Source organism: Otolemur garnettii, unplaced genomic scaffold (genome assembly GCF_000181295.1).
Source record: "Otolemur garnettii isolate 467f Iridium unplaced genomic scaffold, OtoGar3 scaffold00170, whole genome shotgun sequence".
In the NCBI taxonomy this organism is placed as follows: Eukaryota; Metazoa; Chordata; class Mammalia; order Primates; family Galagidae; genus Otolemur; species Otolemur garnettii.
This window is the reverse complement of record NW_003852565.1, coordinates 195,667-210,796: the sequence shown is the minus strand read 5'-3', so window position 1 is coordinate 210,796 and position 15,130 is coordinate 195,667. Positions and strand designations below refer to the sequence as shown.

Sequence of the window (15,130 nt, the reverse complement as noted above, 5' to 3'; positions counted from 1 at the left end):
GGCCAGCCCTGTTTTACATCTCAGTTGCCTGTGGAAACCTAAGTAGCAAGCTAACCATGTGTTGATAAGAAAAGTGGGTGCTGAGTGGTGTCACGATCCTGTCCTCAGTCATCCTGGAGGCACTCTGGACTCTGGAGCTGGGCCCAGCCTATGTGCTCAGATAATGCAAGTACCTTGCCCAAGCCAAGCCGCACAGGGTCGTAGTAAAGGAATGAACACAAAATAGGTTTCATTAGTTTTATTTCTATGACATTTAAATGATACCTCACAAATTTGAGTTTGTCACAATTGGATTTAATAGAAACTGTTAAATTCACTATTTTCTGAAACACACAAAAAAGGGATAGGAATGATGATTTATAAAAGATTATTCATAAAAGACCATCAAAAAATCCCTAAACAAAAGCTAGAGTTAATCATTAATGGTAACTGGGAAAGGATTTTAATACATTGGCTGGCATTTTTATAAGAAGGGATGAATGAATGCCCTCAGTAGCATGTTAGGTCACAGCTTCCAGAACATTCCATATAGAAAAGTTGAGAATAATTTTGTAAGGACAATGGCAACAGCAGCCAGTACCCTCAGACTTCTTAGTTACCAGTCGCATGTACAGGTTTAATCTAGAAAAATAAGTCAGTTTTATAAAATTCAGCTTTTAAATCGAGATGCACCTTCTTTAACAGGTACAGAAATACTGAAAATAGCCCTAAAAATCTCACTACATAGTTCACAGAACAAAAACCATGGTGTTAGAGTTCCTGACTGCTCTGGGCCAGGGCAGGTGTCCTCAGCTGCTGGCCAGAGACTGGTGGATGGGAGGCTGGAAGCAGCGCACGTGCTCCACGGGTGTGCTCTCCCCGTCGCCCGACTTCAGGTACTTGTCCAGGATGGCGATGATCTCGTCATTGAGGATCTGGAACTTGCGGATTCTCTCCACCATCTTCTTCAAAGGCTACAACAATGAAATCACATTTTACTAGTAACACCTGTACATCTATTCTCTGTGGGGTTTTTTTTTTTTGTAGAGACATTTGATTGCCCTTGGTAGAGTGCTGTGGCATCACATAGCTCACGGCAACCTCTAACTCCTGGGCTTAGGTGATTCTCTTGCCTCAGCCTCCCAAGTTTGCAGTTTGGCCGGGGCTGGGTTTGAACCCACCACCCTTGGTATATGGGGCCAGCGCCCTACCCATTGAGCCACAGGCACCGCCTTATTCTCCATGTTTTAATGTGTCAAGATGTTCATATTTTCTCAGAAAACTACAGCTGATGATAATGACACACATTGTGTCTCTTTAGTGCAACTCTTAGAACAATGAATATATTTTGAACTTAAACACTTTTCTTGTGTTGATTTCATGCTGCTGAGTGTAGATCCTCTCACACGTACAACTTACAGGCCTGCTCATTCAACAGTCAGCAACTGAAAACCCACTGCCTGCTAAAAGCTGAGAAAAGATGATGACAACATAGTTGGCAGAGAAACACCAGTAAACTAATGTAATACAGGTCTTAGACTCAAGTCTGGCAATATTGTGGATAGGATGCTTTGACAGACCCTCTGTAACAGCCCTGGACAGAAAACAAACATGAGTAAAGACATGTAACACTGCTGGTTCAGCTCATGCAGGAGTGTGCACAGCAGGGCTTTCCCAGGAGCAGATGGCAGCAGCCTGCTGGGCTCTACTTGGAGACTCTAGATAGGACCCTCATATAGGGCCAGTGTGACCCCAGGTGGGCGTCAGTCCCTGGGGAGGAGGAGAAGCAAACGCAGACAGAACTTGGGAGGAAAGAATACGATTCATGGGCGGCACCTGTAACTCAGTGGGTAGAGTGTCAGCCACATACACCGAGGCTGGCAGGTTCTAATCCAGCCTGGGCCAGCACCTACAGTCCCAACTATTTGGGAGGCTGAGGCAAGAGAATCACTTAAGCCCAAGAGTTTGAGGTTCCTCTGAGCTGTGACACCATGGCAGTCTACCCAGGGTGATAGCTTGAGACTGTCTCAAAAAAGAATACAATGCACATTCAGAGCTCAGTACACAAGGAAATGTTTCAGAGGTTTAGACACTCCTAAGACCTTTAGATACTAGAATTAAAAGATGTAGAACATAAAATACATGAAATGTGTAAAGAAATGAGATGGAAAAAAATTCAGTTAAGACAATACAATTACCAGTTACCACCAAACTGAACTGTTAAAAATGATAGTTAAAAATAATAATTTTTAAAAAATAAAAGTAATACTTTTTTTTGAAAATAAAAACTTGGGTTAGACACACTGATGTCAAGCTACCTACAGAAAGTGCTCAGGATACAGACAGAGCCAAGGACACGGGTATGCAAAGTAGACCAGCCTCAGTGGCTCACATCCAGCCCCCTCCTCAGAGCCCATGTGTGCTACCTCACATGCCAGAGAGAAGCTACAGGTGTGGCTATGGCTATGGACTTTAAGGAAGGAGGAGTACCCTGGATCTCCAGGGATGATCCATACTAATCATAGGAGCACAGAACCCTCTCCAGTTGGAGGAAGGAGGGACATGGCAGAAGGATGTGAAAGACTGGAAGTGCAGAGTGCTTGAACTGTGGTTGCTGGAGGCAGACATGGAAAACATGAGAGGGAATGAGGATCTCAGGCCTACAGCTTCAAGGAACTGAATTCAGCCAACTACCTGAATGAGCCTGAAAGCAAACTCATCCCCAGAGCCTACAGAGGGAACACACACAGTACCACTGACAGATTCTGGCCTTGTGGGACTAAGCAGAGGGCCCAGAGGGCTGTGCCGCACCCAGATTCCTGCCACAGAGAACTGAGATGATGATGATAACTGGGCTAAAACAGCTAAGTCTGTGGTAACCTGTTATGGGAGAAAACTAACATAGGTGAGAGACGGGAATAGGAGGAGATCTAACACATGTCTAATGAAAAAAAGTTTAAAATATTTGAAAAGATAATGGCTGAGTATTTTCCAGAATTCAGCTACAAGGAATCCATAAAATCTGGCCAAGACAAAGCACTCAAAGCATGCTAACTCGCTAACTCGTGGTACCACAGTACTGCAACACTATGCCAGTATTCTGAAAATGTGTATCTATATGAGGAGAGATCTGAAGTGGAGGTAAATACACAAAATGGAACAGTTACTATTTTATCATCCAGACTGCTTTATTGGACAAGTTGAATTCCTTTTGGAAATTAAAAGAAAGCCTGAATTGGTGGTACTTTATGTACCAGGGTAAAAAAATTCCTAGAAACAAGAACTTTCAATAAATAGAAAGTATACTTTTGCAAAATATCTGCATATAGTGGAAGACTTTCATCCACATACCACATTTTTGATAATCTCATCTTTGCCATCATGTTTCTGAACTTTAAGTAGATGGTAGCAGAAATCCAGTACAGCAAAACGCCGCTGCTGCCCCAGGAGTACAATGATCATACAGCCAGCCCAGTGCAGCCCGTCACCAAAGCACTGCCTAGAAACAAACAGAATTGGCAATGAATGAAAAACTGCAAAGTCTCCAGAAGTCAAAGGCCAAGTCTTCTGCATTACTGTCTTTGCCCACAGGGTTAACTTCCACCAGGAGAGTGCTAAGCAAGGGATGACCAGCCCATTTTTGGTAAGTAACTTTTCCCAGTTCCTCTGATATACTGTTTCCTGACTTTTTTTTTTCTTTTGGGAGACAGTCTCACTCTGTTGCCCAGGCTACAGTGCCATGGTGTCATCACAGCTCACAGCAACCTCATGCTTCTGGTCTCAAGCAATTCTCCTGCTTCAGTGTCCCTAGTAGCTGGAACTACAGGCACCCACGGCAATGCCTGTCTCATCTTGCTTAGGCTGGCCTTCCTAAGGTCAAGGGATCCTCCCACCTCAGCCTGCTCAAATGCTGTGATTACAGGTGTGAGCCACCATGCCCAGCCTTTCCTGACTTGTTTTTTTTTGAGATAGAACCTCAGCTGTTGCCCTGGGTGGAATACTGTGGCATCACAGCTCACAGCAACCTCCAACTCCTGGGCTTAAGTGATTCTCTTGCCTCAGCCTCCCAAGTAGCTAAGACTACAGGCACCCAACACCTGGCTATTTTTTTTTTTTTGATCGTAGTTGTCGTTGTTTGGCAGGCCCAGGCTGGATTTGAACCTGCCAGCTCTGATGTATGTGGCTGGGGCCTTAGCCACTTGAGCTATAGGCGCCAAGCCCTTTCCTGACGTTTTTAATAATCAATCATGACCCCCGTCTCAGAATGACTTTAGGTATGCAATGTACTCAATACTAATATGAAACCAATATATAAACAATAAACATGTACACACTTACATGAAAGATAAAACACAAATACAGTTTAGTAAGGAGGGGGGGTAAGGGAAAGCAGAGGAGGGAGGGCGATTGGTGGGATCTCTCCTAATGTGTACAATGTCAGGGTGTTCAGCACCCACCCTGAGTGAAGGGCTCAACTACAACTTGAACTTTACCTTAAAATTAAAAACAATGTAACCTAAATCTCTGAACCCTCATATTAAGTTTAAAAAATGACTTTATGAACTTTACCTCAAGAAAAATGCATGCCCAACTTGCATAGAGTACAGTGGATTCAGACTCCTGAATACTGGAATCCTGAGCCCACTCTTTGGCCTCAAGTAAGAAGCCCTACTAAGGAGGCTTAAAGCAAGTGAGTGAGTTTCCTGTCCAGGTTTCCAGATGTCCACAAGTGCCGTCCCTGTGTTAGCCACACACACCTCTGTGCCCCACCTCACCCCCAGTAGCCCCTTCCTTGCACTGAACTCGGCCCTGCACCGGTGGGGTGGTGGTGTCTAACTGGGCACTTACTCCACAGTGAACTCGTGTGTCCCCACTGGGATGCAGTACACAAACTGCATGGCACTCCACAGCCTGTGGAACTCAACACACTCGTCCACATGCATGACCCCGTTGCTGGGCAGAGGCCCACGCCAGATGGGGTCGTCCAGGAAAGTGCGGATCCTCGTCAGGATGACTTCGAACATGGACAGGCCACAGCAGAGACGCTCCTTTGTCAGCAAGTCCCCCTCTCTGGCGATGGCAATTTGCTACAGAAAGGAAAAGTGTGGAATTCATGGGCTACAGCAAAAAGCAGGAGTGCTCTGACCTCACACTGCCCCAGTCCCATTATATCTTAATGGAAAACCATGTTTGCTGCAGAAGAGGGTTTTGGAAGCAAGTATCAACTAGACAGCTGTCAACAATTACCTATGTGTCTTAGAAGACTAAATGCACTTCATAGCCTAAGGAAGTTGAGCACAGCTACATGTATGCTTAACTGGACTGATCTTGCTTCCTCCTCCAGGGGACATTTGGCAATGTTCAGAGTTATTTCTGGTATCAAATATTCTGGTGGGTCTACTGGCATCAGGTGGTTAGAGGCTGGGAGTGCTGCTGAATACCCTGCGATGTGCAGGTCACCCAAGCACCAAGAATCATCTGGCCCCAATAGCAAAGGTGTGAGGTTGAGAACCCTGACTCACCGTATGTTGGTAGATAACTGTAGAGGTCTGCCCTGACACTTGCCATCTGCCCCTATATCTGTTCTTAGAAAACTATGAAAAAGGTTCCATCATGAAGGGATGGACAGTGAGAACAGAGAGTGACATTTACTGTGTGTGTTGTACACGTCAGGTGATGTGCTAATAAACACGCCCACAGTGGGCCTGTTAACAAACATCTCGAGGAACTGAGAGCTGCCCAAGTGGCTGAGCAGCCCACTGGCCCTCTCAACGCCTTCCCCTTTGCGTCCCAACCCAGTCACATGCCCTGATGTGGACCCCAGCTGGCCACAGCCATAGCTGTCACATCACCTTTACCTGAGGAGTCCCCAGTCTTTCAATCAGTGGCACGAGATGCAGCGGGGCGTACTTTGATTCAAGTCTTTTCATTTTGGCATCAAGTCTCTCCCCCTCTGAAGTAGAAAAAAATTTTTATTATATTCTGCTCCTCTGTATGAAAGAGTATTGCAAAAGTTTAAATCTGTTTAAAAAAAAAAGATTTTTAAGTTAACATTATATAGATTCTCTTTGAAAATTCTTGTTTTTCTTTTTTCACAAATAGGCCTCTTTGTTGTTATTAAAAGTCTGAATTTTAGGCTTGGCACCTGTAGCTGAGCAGCCAGGGCACCCAGAGCTGGCAGGTTCAAATCTAGCCTGGGCCTACCAAGCAACAATGACAGCTACAACCAAAAACTAGCTGGGCGTTGTGGCAGGCGCCTGTAGTCATAGCTACTTGGGAGGCTGAGGCAAGAGAATCGAGGTTGCTGTGAACCGTGGTACCACAGCACTCTACCCAAGCTTGAGACTCTGTCTCAAAAAAAAAAAAAGTCTGAATTGTGAGCAGATCTTGCACTCGTGGTTCATATCCACCAGCTCGTTCAACTTTAGCACCTGTCTCACCACCAGTACCTTTTCCAGAACTATGAACTTCACCATGGCTCTCCATTGAGTTTCCCATTCAAAGTTGGGCCTCTTCAGCATTTTTACTTTTCTAATGAGGACATCACAGAAAGGATAAACAAAGTGGCAAGTTGATTCCTGCATCTTTTCCAGGGCTCTCTGGAATCAACTTACTACTTTGTTCAAGTCCTCTGGTCATGATTTCTATCATCTTCTGCATTTGGTGCACCTGTTGGTGCTGGACATAAGACGTCTTCTGTATCTGTTGAATTTTTTTAGTAAAAGCAACACAGAACAAAGCAAATAACCATTGAAAGTCTTGACATTAACTTGAGCCTCAATCATCGTCTGCCATTTTTCAACCTTGAAACACATTTGGTGATGGGTGGTAAGATCCATGCCACGGAAATTAACCAGGCAAATTTTGTCCTGAACATTTACAGTGATCAGCTTGAATTTTCCAAATGCAACTTCATTATCGTGCAAATCAGCAGATTAACTTCAAACACAGGATCTTTGTGGCCTTTAGATTTCTAGTGTTTCTCATACCGAATACAGCAGGTGCCTTCACATCATATCAATCTTTCAGAGAATGGATCACCTACTTTCTTCTTAGCTCCCTTTTTGCGCCTTTCATAAGGCACTTGTTCTTGCCAACTGTCATGGTGCTTCTCAGAGAGCCAGATGGCTGAAAATTTTATAGAACTGGCTGGTTTATTTGATATTTTAATTCAAACTGACAGAAGTGATTTTTTGCTCAATATTCATTTCTTTAAAACGCATCACAAATTCCAAATGTCGATCCTCCCTCCTCTCACCCCCTGCTCTCTGCTCCCTTCTCTCCCTCTTGTTCTCATCTCTTGCCACCACTTTCCTCCCTTTCTCTAATATAAAATAAATGTATACTTTTATAGCCTAAAAAAAAAAATTTCAAAGTAAGTGAAAGCAGACTAGTATCATGAACAGCAGTGTCTGTCATCTGCTACAGAACTTACCAACTCTTGGCCACTCTGATTTCATACACCCGGCTCTGTTCTCACACTATTTTGGAGTATCATGTCGCCTTAGCCGTATAAACCTCAGCTCCTCAGTATTCACTTTACTAGGTTCTGTACAGTCTTCAGGATCATGACCAGCTCTGTGCAGGGCAGCCCGGACTGCTAGGTGGACGGACACACAGACTCACCTTTCACATGGACTCGAGGCAAGATGTTCTGGAAAGGAGCTGCATGCAGCAGGTCACACACTTCTTCTAAAGACTAGAGCAGAGAAGAGAATGGTGAGTGAGGAATTGTTTATCACAGTGAAGGCAGAGTCTAGTGCTGAAAATGAGGTATACCTTTCCCTTTTTGTGTAAAACAGATTCTCAGCAGCCTGTCAGCAGGACGCTGGGTGATGAAAGTGTCCTGGACCTTAGCTGTGCCTTACAGCAGCCATCAGTCATGTGTATCTATTAAGTACTTAGAATGTGGCTAGAGTGCTCCAGGAACTAAATTTTAGTTACTTTTAATTAACTCAAACACAGGCACAGGTGAGCAGCATACTGGCACCCCTCCCCCCAAGTGATCCTCCTGCCTTGGCCTCCCAAAGTGCTCAGATTACAACTAGGAACTGTTATACTCAGCCACTTTCAATAAGTAATTAAAGAAAAGATATCTTAAAAAGGGGGATCACTTGAGGTTAGGAGTTTGAAACCAGTCCCAACAACATGGTAAGACCCTATCTCTGCAGAAAATAGAAAAATTAGCTGAGCATGGTGGCATTCACCTGTAGTCCCAGCTACTCAGAAGGCTGAGACAGGAGGATCCCTGGAACCCAGGAGTTTGAGGTCACAATAAGCTATGATCTCACCACCATACTCTATCCCAGGCAGTAGAGTGAGACCCTGTCTCAAAAAATAAAATAAAATGCATACGAGATTGAGAAAATGTAGGAAAAACTGGAAGAAAATTGTTTCATGGAATGTCCAGATACTGGAATTGTTATGTGCTTAATATTACAGATTTATGGAAGAAATAAATAGATATTAGGGAATTAAAAAATGTAATAATGGCTTGGCGCTTGTGGCTCAAGTGGCTAAGGCGCCAGCCACATACACCTAAGGTGGCGAGTTCGAATCCAGCCCGGGCCCGCCAAACAACAATGATGGCTACAACCAAAAAAAAATAGCCAGGCGTTCTGGTAGGTGCCTGTGGTCCCAGCTACTTGAGAGGCGGAGGCAGGAGACTTCTTGAGCCCAGGAGTTGGAGGTTGCTGTGAGCTATGCCATAGCACTCTACCCAGTGGGACAGCTTGAGGCTCTGTCTCAAAAAAAAAAAAAAAAAAAATGTAATAATGAGGCAGGGTGTGGTGGATCACGCCTGTAATCCCAGCACTTGGGAGGCCAAGATGAGTGGAGTGCCTGAGCTCACAGGTTTGAGACCAGCCTAAGCCAGAGCAAGACCCTATCTCTAAAAAATAGCCGGGTGTTGTGGCAGGCGCCTATTGTTCCAGCTACTCAGGAGGCTGAGGCAAGAGAATCGCTTGACCCCAAGAGTTTGAAGTTGCTGTGAGCTGTGATGCCATGGCACTCTACCGAGGGGGACAGTTTAAGATTGTCTCCAAAAAAAAAAAAAGAGTGAAAATGGAATTGCCTTCACTGTAGGTTTAGTATGGCTGAAGACATAGTGAACTGGAGGTGGTCTGGAAGAAATTATCTAGAATGAAGCAAGCAGAGACAAAAGGAAGGTTGTGGAACATAAAGGATCTAGTACACCATTGGAGTTTTAGAGTAAGAAGGGACACACAGAATGGAGAAGAGATTTTTGATGGGAAAATGGCTGAGAATTTTCTAAAACTGACCAGGTATTCAAACCACAGATTGAAGAAGCCCCACAAAACCAGTGAAGAATCCCTGAAAAGGAAACTGGGCCTAAACACATCATAGTAAAACTGACAGAGTATCTCAAAGCAGTCAGAGTAAAACAGTGTCCGACTGACAGCTTAGTTATCAGCAACAAGCTTCAAAGTGCTGAGAATGTAGTTGGCAGTAGAATCCTCTACTCAGTAACAATATCCTTCAGGAATAAAAGTAGACCAACTGACAGTGTAACCTCACTAAAGCCAATTTAAAACGGTGTTCAGTTAGCAGAAAAGAAAGTGATCTAAGTGGAAGTTCAGAGATACAGGAAGGGAGTAAGTCTGTGAGTACATCTGAGAGAGTGCTGATGAAGAAAAGTAATAAGAAATGGCTCATGGACTTAAATATCTACACGTGAAATTTTTAAATGTACAATATTACACAATACCACAACCATGCTTACTACAAGGAACTAGACTGCAGTAACATTGCAGATTTGCAGCAAATAAATTGGTAGGTTTAATAGATAAAAGGTAAATACATAGATTAAAGGTTTCTAAGGTTTTGACATTATCAAGGAGAGTAAATATTAACATTATAGACCCCACAGGTTAGGAACCCACCCCCTGTCATGATGTGCAAAAGATAGCGGAGCAGCCCAGTAACACCACTGGGAGGCAATTAGTCAAGAATCCCATGTCTGGGGCAGGTGTGGTGGTTCAAGCCTGTAATCCTAGCACTCTGGAAGGCCAAGGTGGATGGATTGGCTCAGTTCTCAGGTTCAAGACCAGCCTGAGCAAGAGCAAGACCCCCATCTCTAAAGACAGCAGGATGTTGTGGCAGGCGCCTGTAGTCCCAGCTACTTGAGAGGCTGAGGCAAGAGAACTGCTTAAGCCCAAGAGTTTGAGGTTGTGAGCTATGACGCCACAGCACGGCATTCTACCCAGGGCAGCAAAGTGGGTAGAAAAAAAAAAAATTGGAGGCCAACTGGGTTGCTTCCTGAGTGCAGCAGGCTTCCAGCCAGGTGTCACAGCGGCCACAGGGCACGTGTAGGTGTTTAAATTTAAATCGGTTAAGAAATTCAGTAAAACTTAACCATCAGTTCCTCAGTCAAAGGAACCACACTTCCATTGCTCAACAGCCTCAAGTAATGCAGAGTGTGCGTAGTGCAAATGTTAGCTTAGATGTCACAAATTATTAGGTCACAGAACATTTTCAAGTTCATTCACATAGGAAAATATTCTTGAAACAACGAATTCTATTACACTTTTCTTTTTCAATTGTAAGGAACAAACTCAAATTAAGATCTCCATAGAACAGAACTCAGCTCTACAACAATACCCCTCCCCCACTGAGAACTCAGCACAGAAAACCTTCCCTTGAGCGGCCAGGGCAGATGGTGAGCACTTACCAGGCTCTGCTCGATAAGCAGGCAGAAGAGCACCGCGTTGCCCACCTCCCGCAGGTTCTGGAAGCACACAGTCTTCAGTTCCGCATACTCCACGATGTCCTTCAGCTGGTGGTGGAAGAACTCCAGGATGCCTGTGTGACACGGCCAGGGGCGGGGTTGGTGGAGGTTCAAGGAACGGAGCCTCAGCATCCAGAGGCTACCACTGGGAGCACCTGCTCTTTGATTCTGCTACCATGCCTGGTTATGGCCACAATGCCCTTCCCCCAATGTCACCTTTGTTTGCCACCTGAGCGTGCCTGCCACACACACCTTGCAGTCCGGGGCCTCGGCTGCCATGCCTCTTCCCCAGTCAGCCTGTGTCTTAGAGGAGGCTATGGAATGTCACCGGGTAACAAAAACAAGGGAGAGGGACCACATCATCATCCTCAAGGGAGGCAAACAAGGTATCAGCTACAATTCAGTCAGGCACAGAAGGGAAAGAACTTGATCTGATGAAAGGTGTCTATGAACCCCGCAGCTAACATCACATTCCCTGGGGAGATCTGCACACTTCCCTAGTATCAGGTGAGACAGGTATCTTATCTGTCTCATCCATGTCCTGGACGATGTCCCAGGGCACAAGGCATAAACACCAGAGAGCCAGTATTCTCTGACTTGATCAAAAACTGACAGGCTGACTCCACTCTGAAATGTGGTCACACAGAGGACCCAGAAGAGCTGAAACTACCAAGAAGAACAAAGCTAGAAAGTGAAAGATCTGAACCCCCTCACCCCAACAGGACCAGCCAGCCACCTGTTCCTCAGGGTCCCACCTGCTCGGCCTTCCTCCCCACAGCCCACACCTGGCTCCCCCACCCTCATTGTCTTCCATTCTCAGTAGGGTGCCCAGTCACCACTATGTGGGCTCAGACCTATGCTGAATTTGGCCTAAAAATTCCCATCTCTAGTCAGGACACAGCATTAGTTGCATCATTCCAACATTCCTCATCTACCTTCTGACAATAAATTAAGATGAGATTCTCCAAAGCACATTGATGATTATTTCTCTTCATAGAAGCCAAAGGGGACACATTTCCGTTCCCTCAAATACCAGTAGCAGTGCAGGCACCGGGCAGTGTCTGGGAGCTTGGCCACCCTGACAGACTGCCCATGAGGATGGTCTCTTGTTGGTCACCCATGTATGGGGTCAAGACAAAGCTAGTGTTCAAATGTCCAGCTTTCAAGACAATAGGAGCAGGTTGAGAGACAAAAGGCAGCTTTGTTGCCTGACAAAGGTACTCAAGCAAAACAACTTGCGACCATTAAAGCTATCTATTTGTTGTTTTGTTTTATTTTGTTTTTGAGTCAGAATCTTACTTTGTGCTGTGTGCAGAGTGCCATGGCATCACCATAGCTCACAGCAACCTTAAAATCTTGGGCTTAAGTGATCCTCCTTCCTCAGCCTCCCAAATAGCTAGGACTACAGACACCCGCCACAATGCCTGGCTAGTTTTTCTATTTTTAGTAGAGACAGAGTCTCACTCTTGCTCAGGCTGGTCTCCAACTCCTGAGCTCAAGCTATCTACCCACCTCAGCCTCCCAGAGTGCTGGGATTATAGGTGCAAGCCACCACACACCCAAAGCTACGTATTTGCATAGCCTAAACCAGCCTGCTACGAGCCACACAAACCCAACTTTTGAAGGGCACATCTGCCCTAGGGCCCCCAGCCTTTAAGTAGCACAGGCCTGAGTCAGAGAGCAAGGGTGGCAAACAGACAGAGAGATAGGACTGTCCTGTGGTCTGTCTCTGAGGGTCAGCCCCAAGCTCAGGAGGACCTAGCAGTGTCCAGAGTCCTGCGCCTCTCAACACCTGACCCTCAGTTTCCGCACCTGCAAAAGGTGACCCTACACACCTGCTTCCTGGCTGTAAGATCTGTTTGTTCTACATGAGCAATTAGGCTCTTGTCTGGGCACCCCTCCCCTGCCCTCATGTGGAGAAGGTGAACCTAACATTTTTCAGTAATCTCTGGCCTAGACTCCTTCATTGTCTTAAAAGCCTTCTAAAGACTGGGCTTTTCCTCCTCTAGGGATGCAACCACGCACTCCATGAATGCTGAGGGGGCCCTATACCCAGCCCAAGGTCCTGCACTTACCAGGAGAGCCGTACTCATGCCGGGGCAGGCGGCAGATCTTGGGCATCACCTCCATCAGTGTCTTCACGTACTGCAGGATGGTACCCTGCAGCTGCAGGAGACAAACTGCGTCAGCCCCCGGCCTGTGCCCTCTCAGGGTGTAGCTGGCGCACACCCTGAAAATGAGTCATCAGCAGAAGGACCAGAGCTGCAGACTCATGCTGACTGGGCATGGAAAGGGGGGGCCGCCTTCACCAGGGGTCTTCACAAGACTAAATTCACATTCTAAACCACAATTCTGCTTTTCAGAGGCAACGAGTGACAAGAGGGGTAGAGCTCTGGCTGCTGTGTTCCACATGACACGTCATTACCTTAAAGCACTGCAGTTCTCACCATGGACTGGGTCTGGCGTCTAGACTGGCCCATGTCACCTCCTTTGAGGTGCCAGTAACCCTACCCTAGGCATCCTTGTCAGGCCTCGGTGGGTCTTGGGTCATGACTGTGTCAAAGGATGCAGTTCTTCCATAGTTTAATTTATCTTTTTCATCCTGATCTATATGGCCATAGAGTTGTCAGTATTTTAGAATTCCATTAGGCCCTACTTTGCATTAGGGTTGGGACCCTATGATGTCCTGACAGGCTGCCATACTCAGGTGGCCATGAATGCAGTTTCAAGCTCTCCCCTGGCTCGTGTATAAAGCACGGGAAAGACAAGAAAATCTGTACTTGGCCATAAAGAAGCTTAAAGAAATGGGATCAGTTACAGAAAGGTTATTAAAATAATAAAAAAAGATTAAAGACTTTAAAAAGTGCTTTCTCAATAAATGCCAGATATTACAAGTAAAAAACTACATCCTTCATAGCCTATACACGATATCATTCTCCCTATCTTTCCCTCCTAAAGGGCTTAGAGACTCTGGGGCTTCTGCACAATTCTGACCTGGATCTGCCATCTGAATCCTGCCTTTGCACCCGAGTGACAGGTGCCTGTGCAGGGAGGTAGCGCAGGAGGAACCCGCCACCCCTGCGGCCACTGGCCCCAGAAACACTGGCAGCCTCCTTGCGCTTACAGCTTCTCGTGGCCAACACTCTCTGCTCCATTTTCCCAATACAAATGTTTCTTTGAAATACATGTTTTACGGCTCGGGGCCTGTGGCTCAAGTGGTTAAGGCACCAGCCACATACACCTAAGGTAGCGGGTTCGAATCCAGCCCAGGCCCACCAAACAACAATGATGGATGCAACTGAAAAAAAAAAAAAAAGCCAGGCATTGTGGTGGGCGCCTGTGGTCCCAGCAACTTGAGAGGTGGAGGCAGGAGACTCGCTTGAGCCCAGGAATTGGAGGTTGCTGTGAGCTATGCCATGGCACTCTACCCAGGGGGACAGCTTGAGGCTCTGTCTCAAAAAAAAAAAAAAAAGCAATACATGTTTTACAAAAACTGGTGTCTCACCAGTGGAAAATGGAATCTTTAAAGAACTATCCTTTCCCAGACACACACCAATAGCAATGCAAAGCAGCAGAGGCAACTTGGCCCTCTCTTCCTCTCCAGAGTCCTTCCTATAAGGAGTTTCCTATAATCCCTGGGCTACATCAGTGGCCCTTTACAGAGGCAGGAGCAGGGACCCTCTGTGGGAACCAAAGCCTGGTATAAAGTGGCGGAGTGTCTCCAAACAGCCTGCGCGCACCCCCTGTACCTGTAAATCAGCTCTAGATTACTTAATAACACCCGGTATGAGTAGGTGCTGTGTCAATAGTTGCTACAGGTGCTGCTTTGTTTCTTAATCAAACACCATCTACAGATCAGAACCTGCAGATCTGTAAGGCCAACTATACTCTGTTTGGAAAGCAGTATTTTCATGATTAAAACCCTCCTATGAATCAGTTAAAGCAACACAAACCCATTCTCTTGAGTTTGGCAAGGCAGGGGAGGTCTCCCACTGCCGGTGGCTTGCTGGGAATCTCAGTTGGGACACGGAGAGAGGAATGTCCGTGGGAGGGAAGCTCACCAGGCTCTTGACGACCTTCAGCAGCTCTTCCATGACCACAGCAATGCCCTGATAACCGAGCAGCCTGCAGATGACTTGGAAGTGTGGAGGCCCCACGAAGTTTCGGTAGCTGCCGTAGATGCTTGAGTAGGCCAGGTTCAAAGCCTGCATACAGGGGCAGGTCAGCAGGTCAGTATGGGCGTGCACAGGTAGGGATCACACAGGGCAAGTGGGGATCACACAGGGCAGATGGGGATCACACAGGGCAGGTGGGGATCACATAGGGCAGGTGGGGATCACACGGGGCAGGTGGGGATCACGCGGGGCAGGGGGGGAGGTGGGGATCACGCGGGGGAGGTGGGGA

General features: G+C 46.3%; 1 protein-coding gene across 2 annotated transcripts in view; it reads right to left on the bottom strand.

Annotated features, from left to right (window-relative positions):
• Nucleotides 1-223: 223 nt before the first annotated feature.
• Nucleotides 224-15,130, bottom strand: part of CYFIP1 (cytoplasmic FMR1 interacting protein 1) — a 124,695-nt gene continuing 109,788 nt past the window's right edge. The window contains exons 24-31 of one of the 2 annotated variants that reach the window (XM_023519292.1): nt 14,788-14,931; nt 12,802-12,892; nt 10,670-10,800; nt 7,606-7,678; nt 5,838-5,932; nt 4,828-5,066; nt 3,331-3,478; nt 224-953 (exon numbers count right to left, since the gene is read on the bottom strand). In XM_023519292.1, the coding sequence (XP_023375060.1) occupies nt 789-953; nt 3,331-3,478; nt 4,828-5,066; nt 5,838-5,932; nt 7,606-7,678; nt 10,670-10,800; nt 12,802-12,892; nt 14,788-14,931 (1,086 nt within the window). In that variant the 3' untranslated portion in view covers nt 224-788. The remainder of the gene's footprint in view (nt 954-3,330; nt 3,479-4,827; nt 5,067-5,837; nt 5,933-7,605; nt 7,679-10,669; nt 10,801-12,801; nt 12,893-14,787; nt 14,932-15,130) is intronic. The other variant, XM_023519291.1, reaches the window with a different exon arrangement.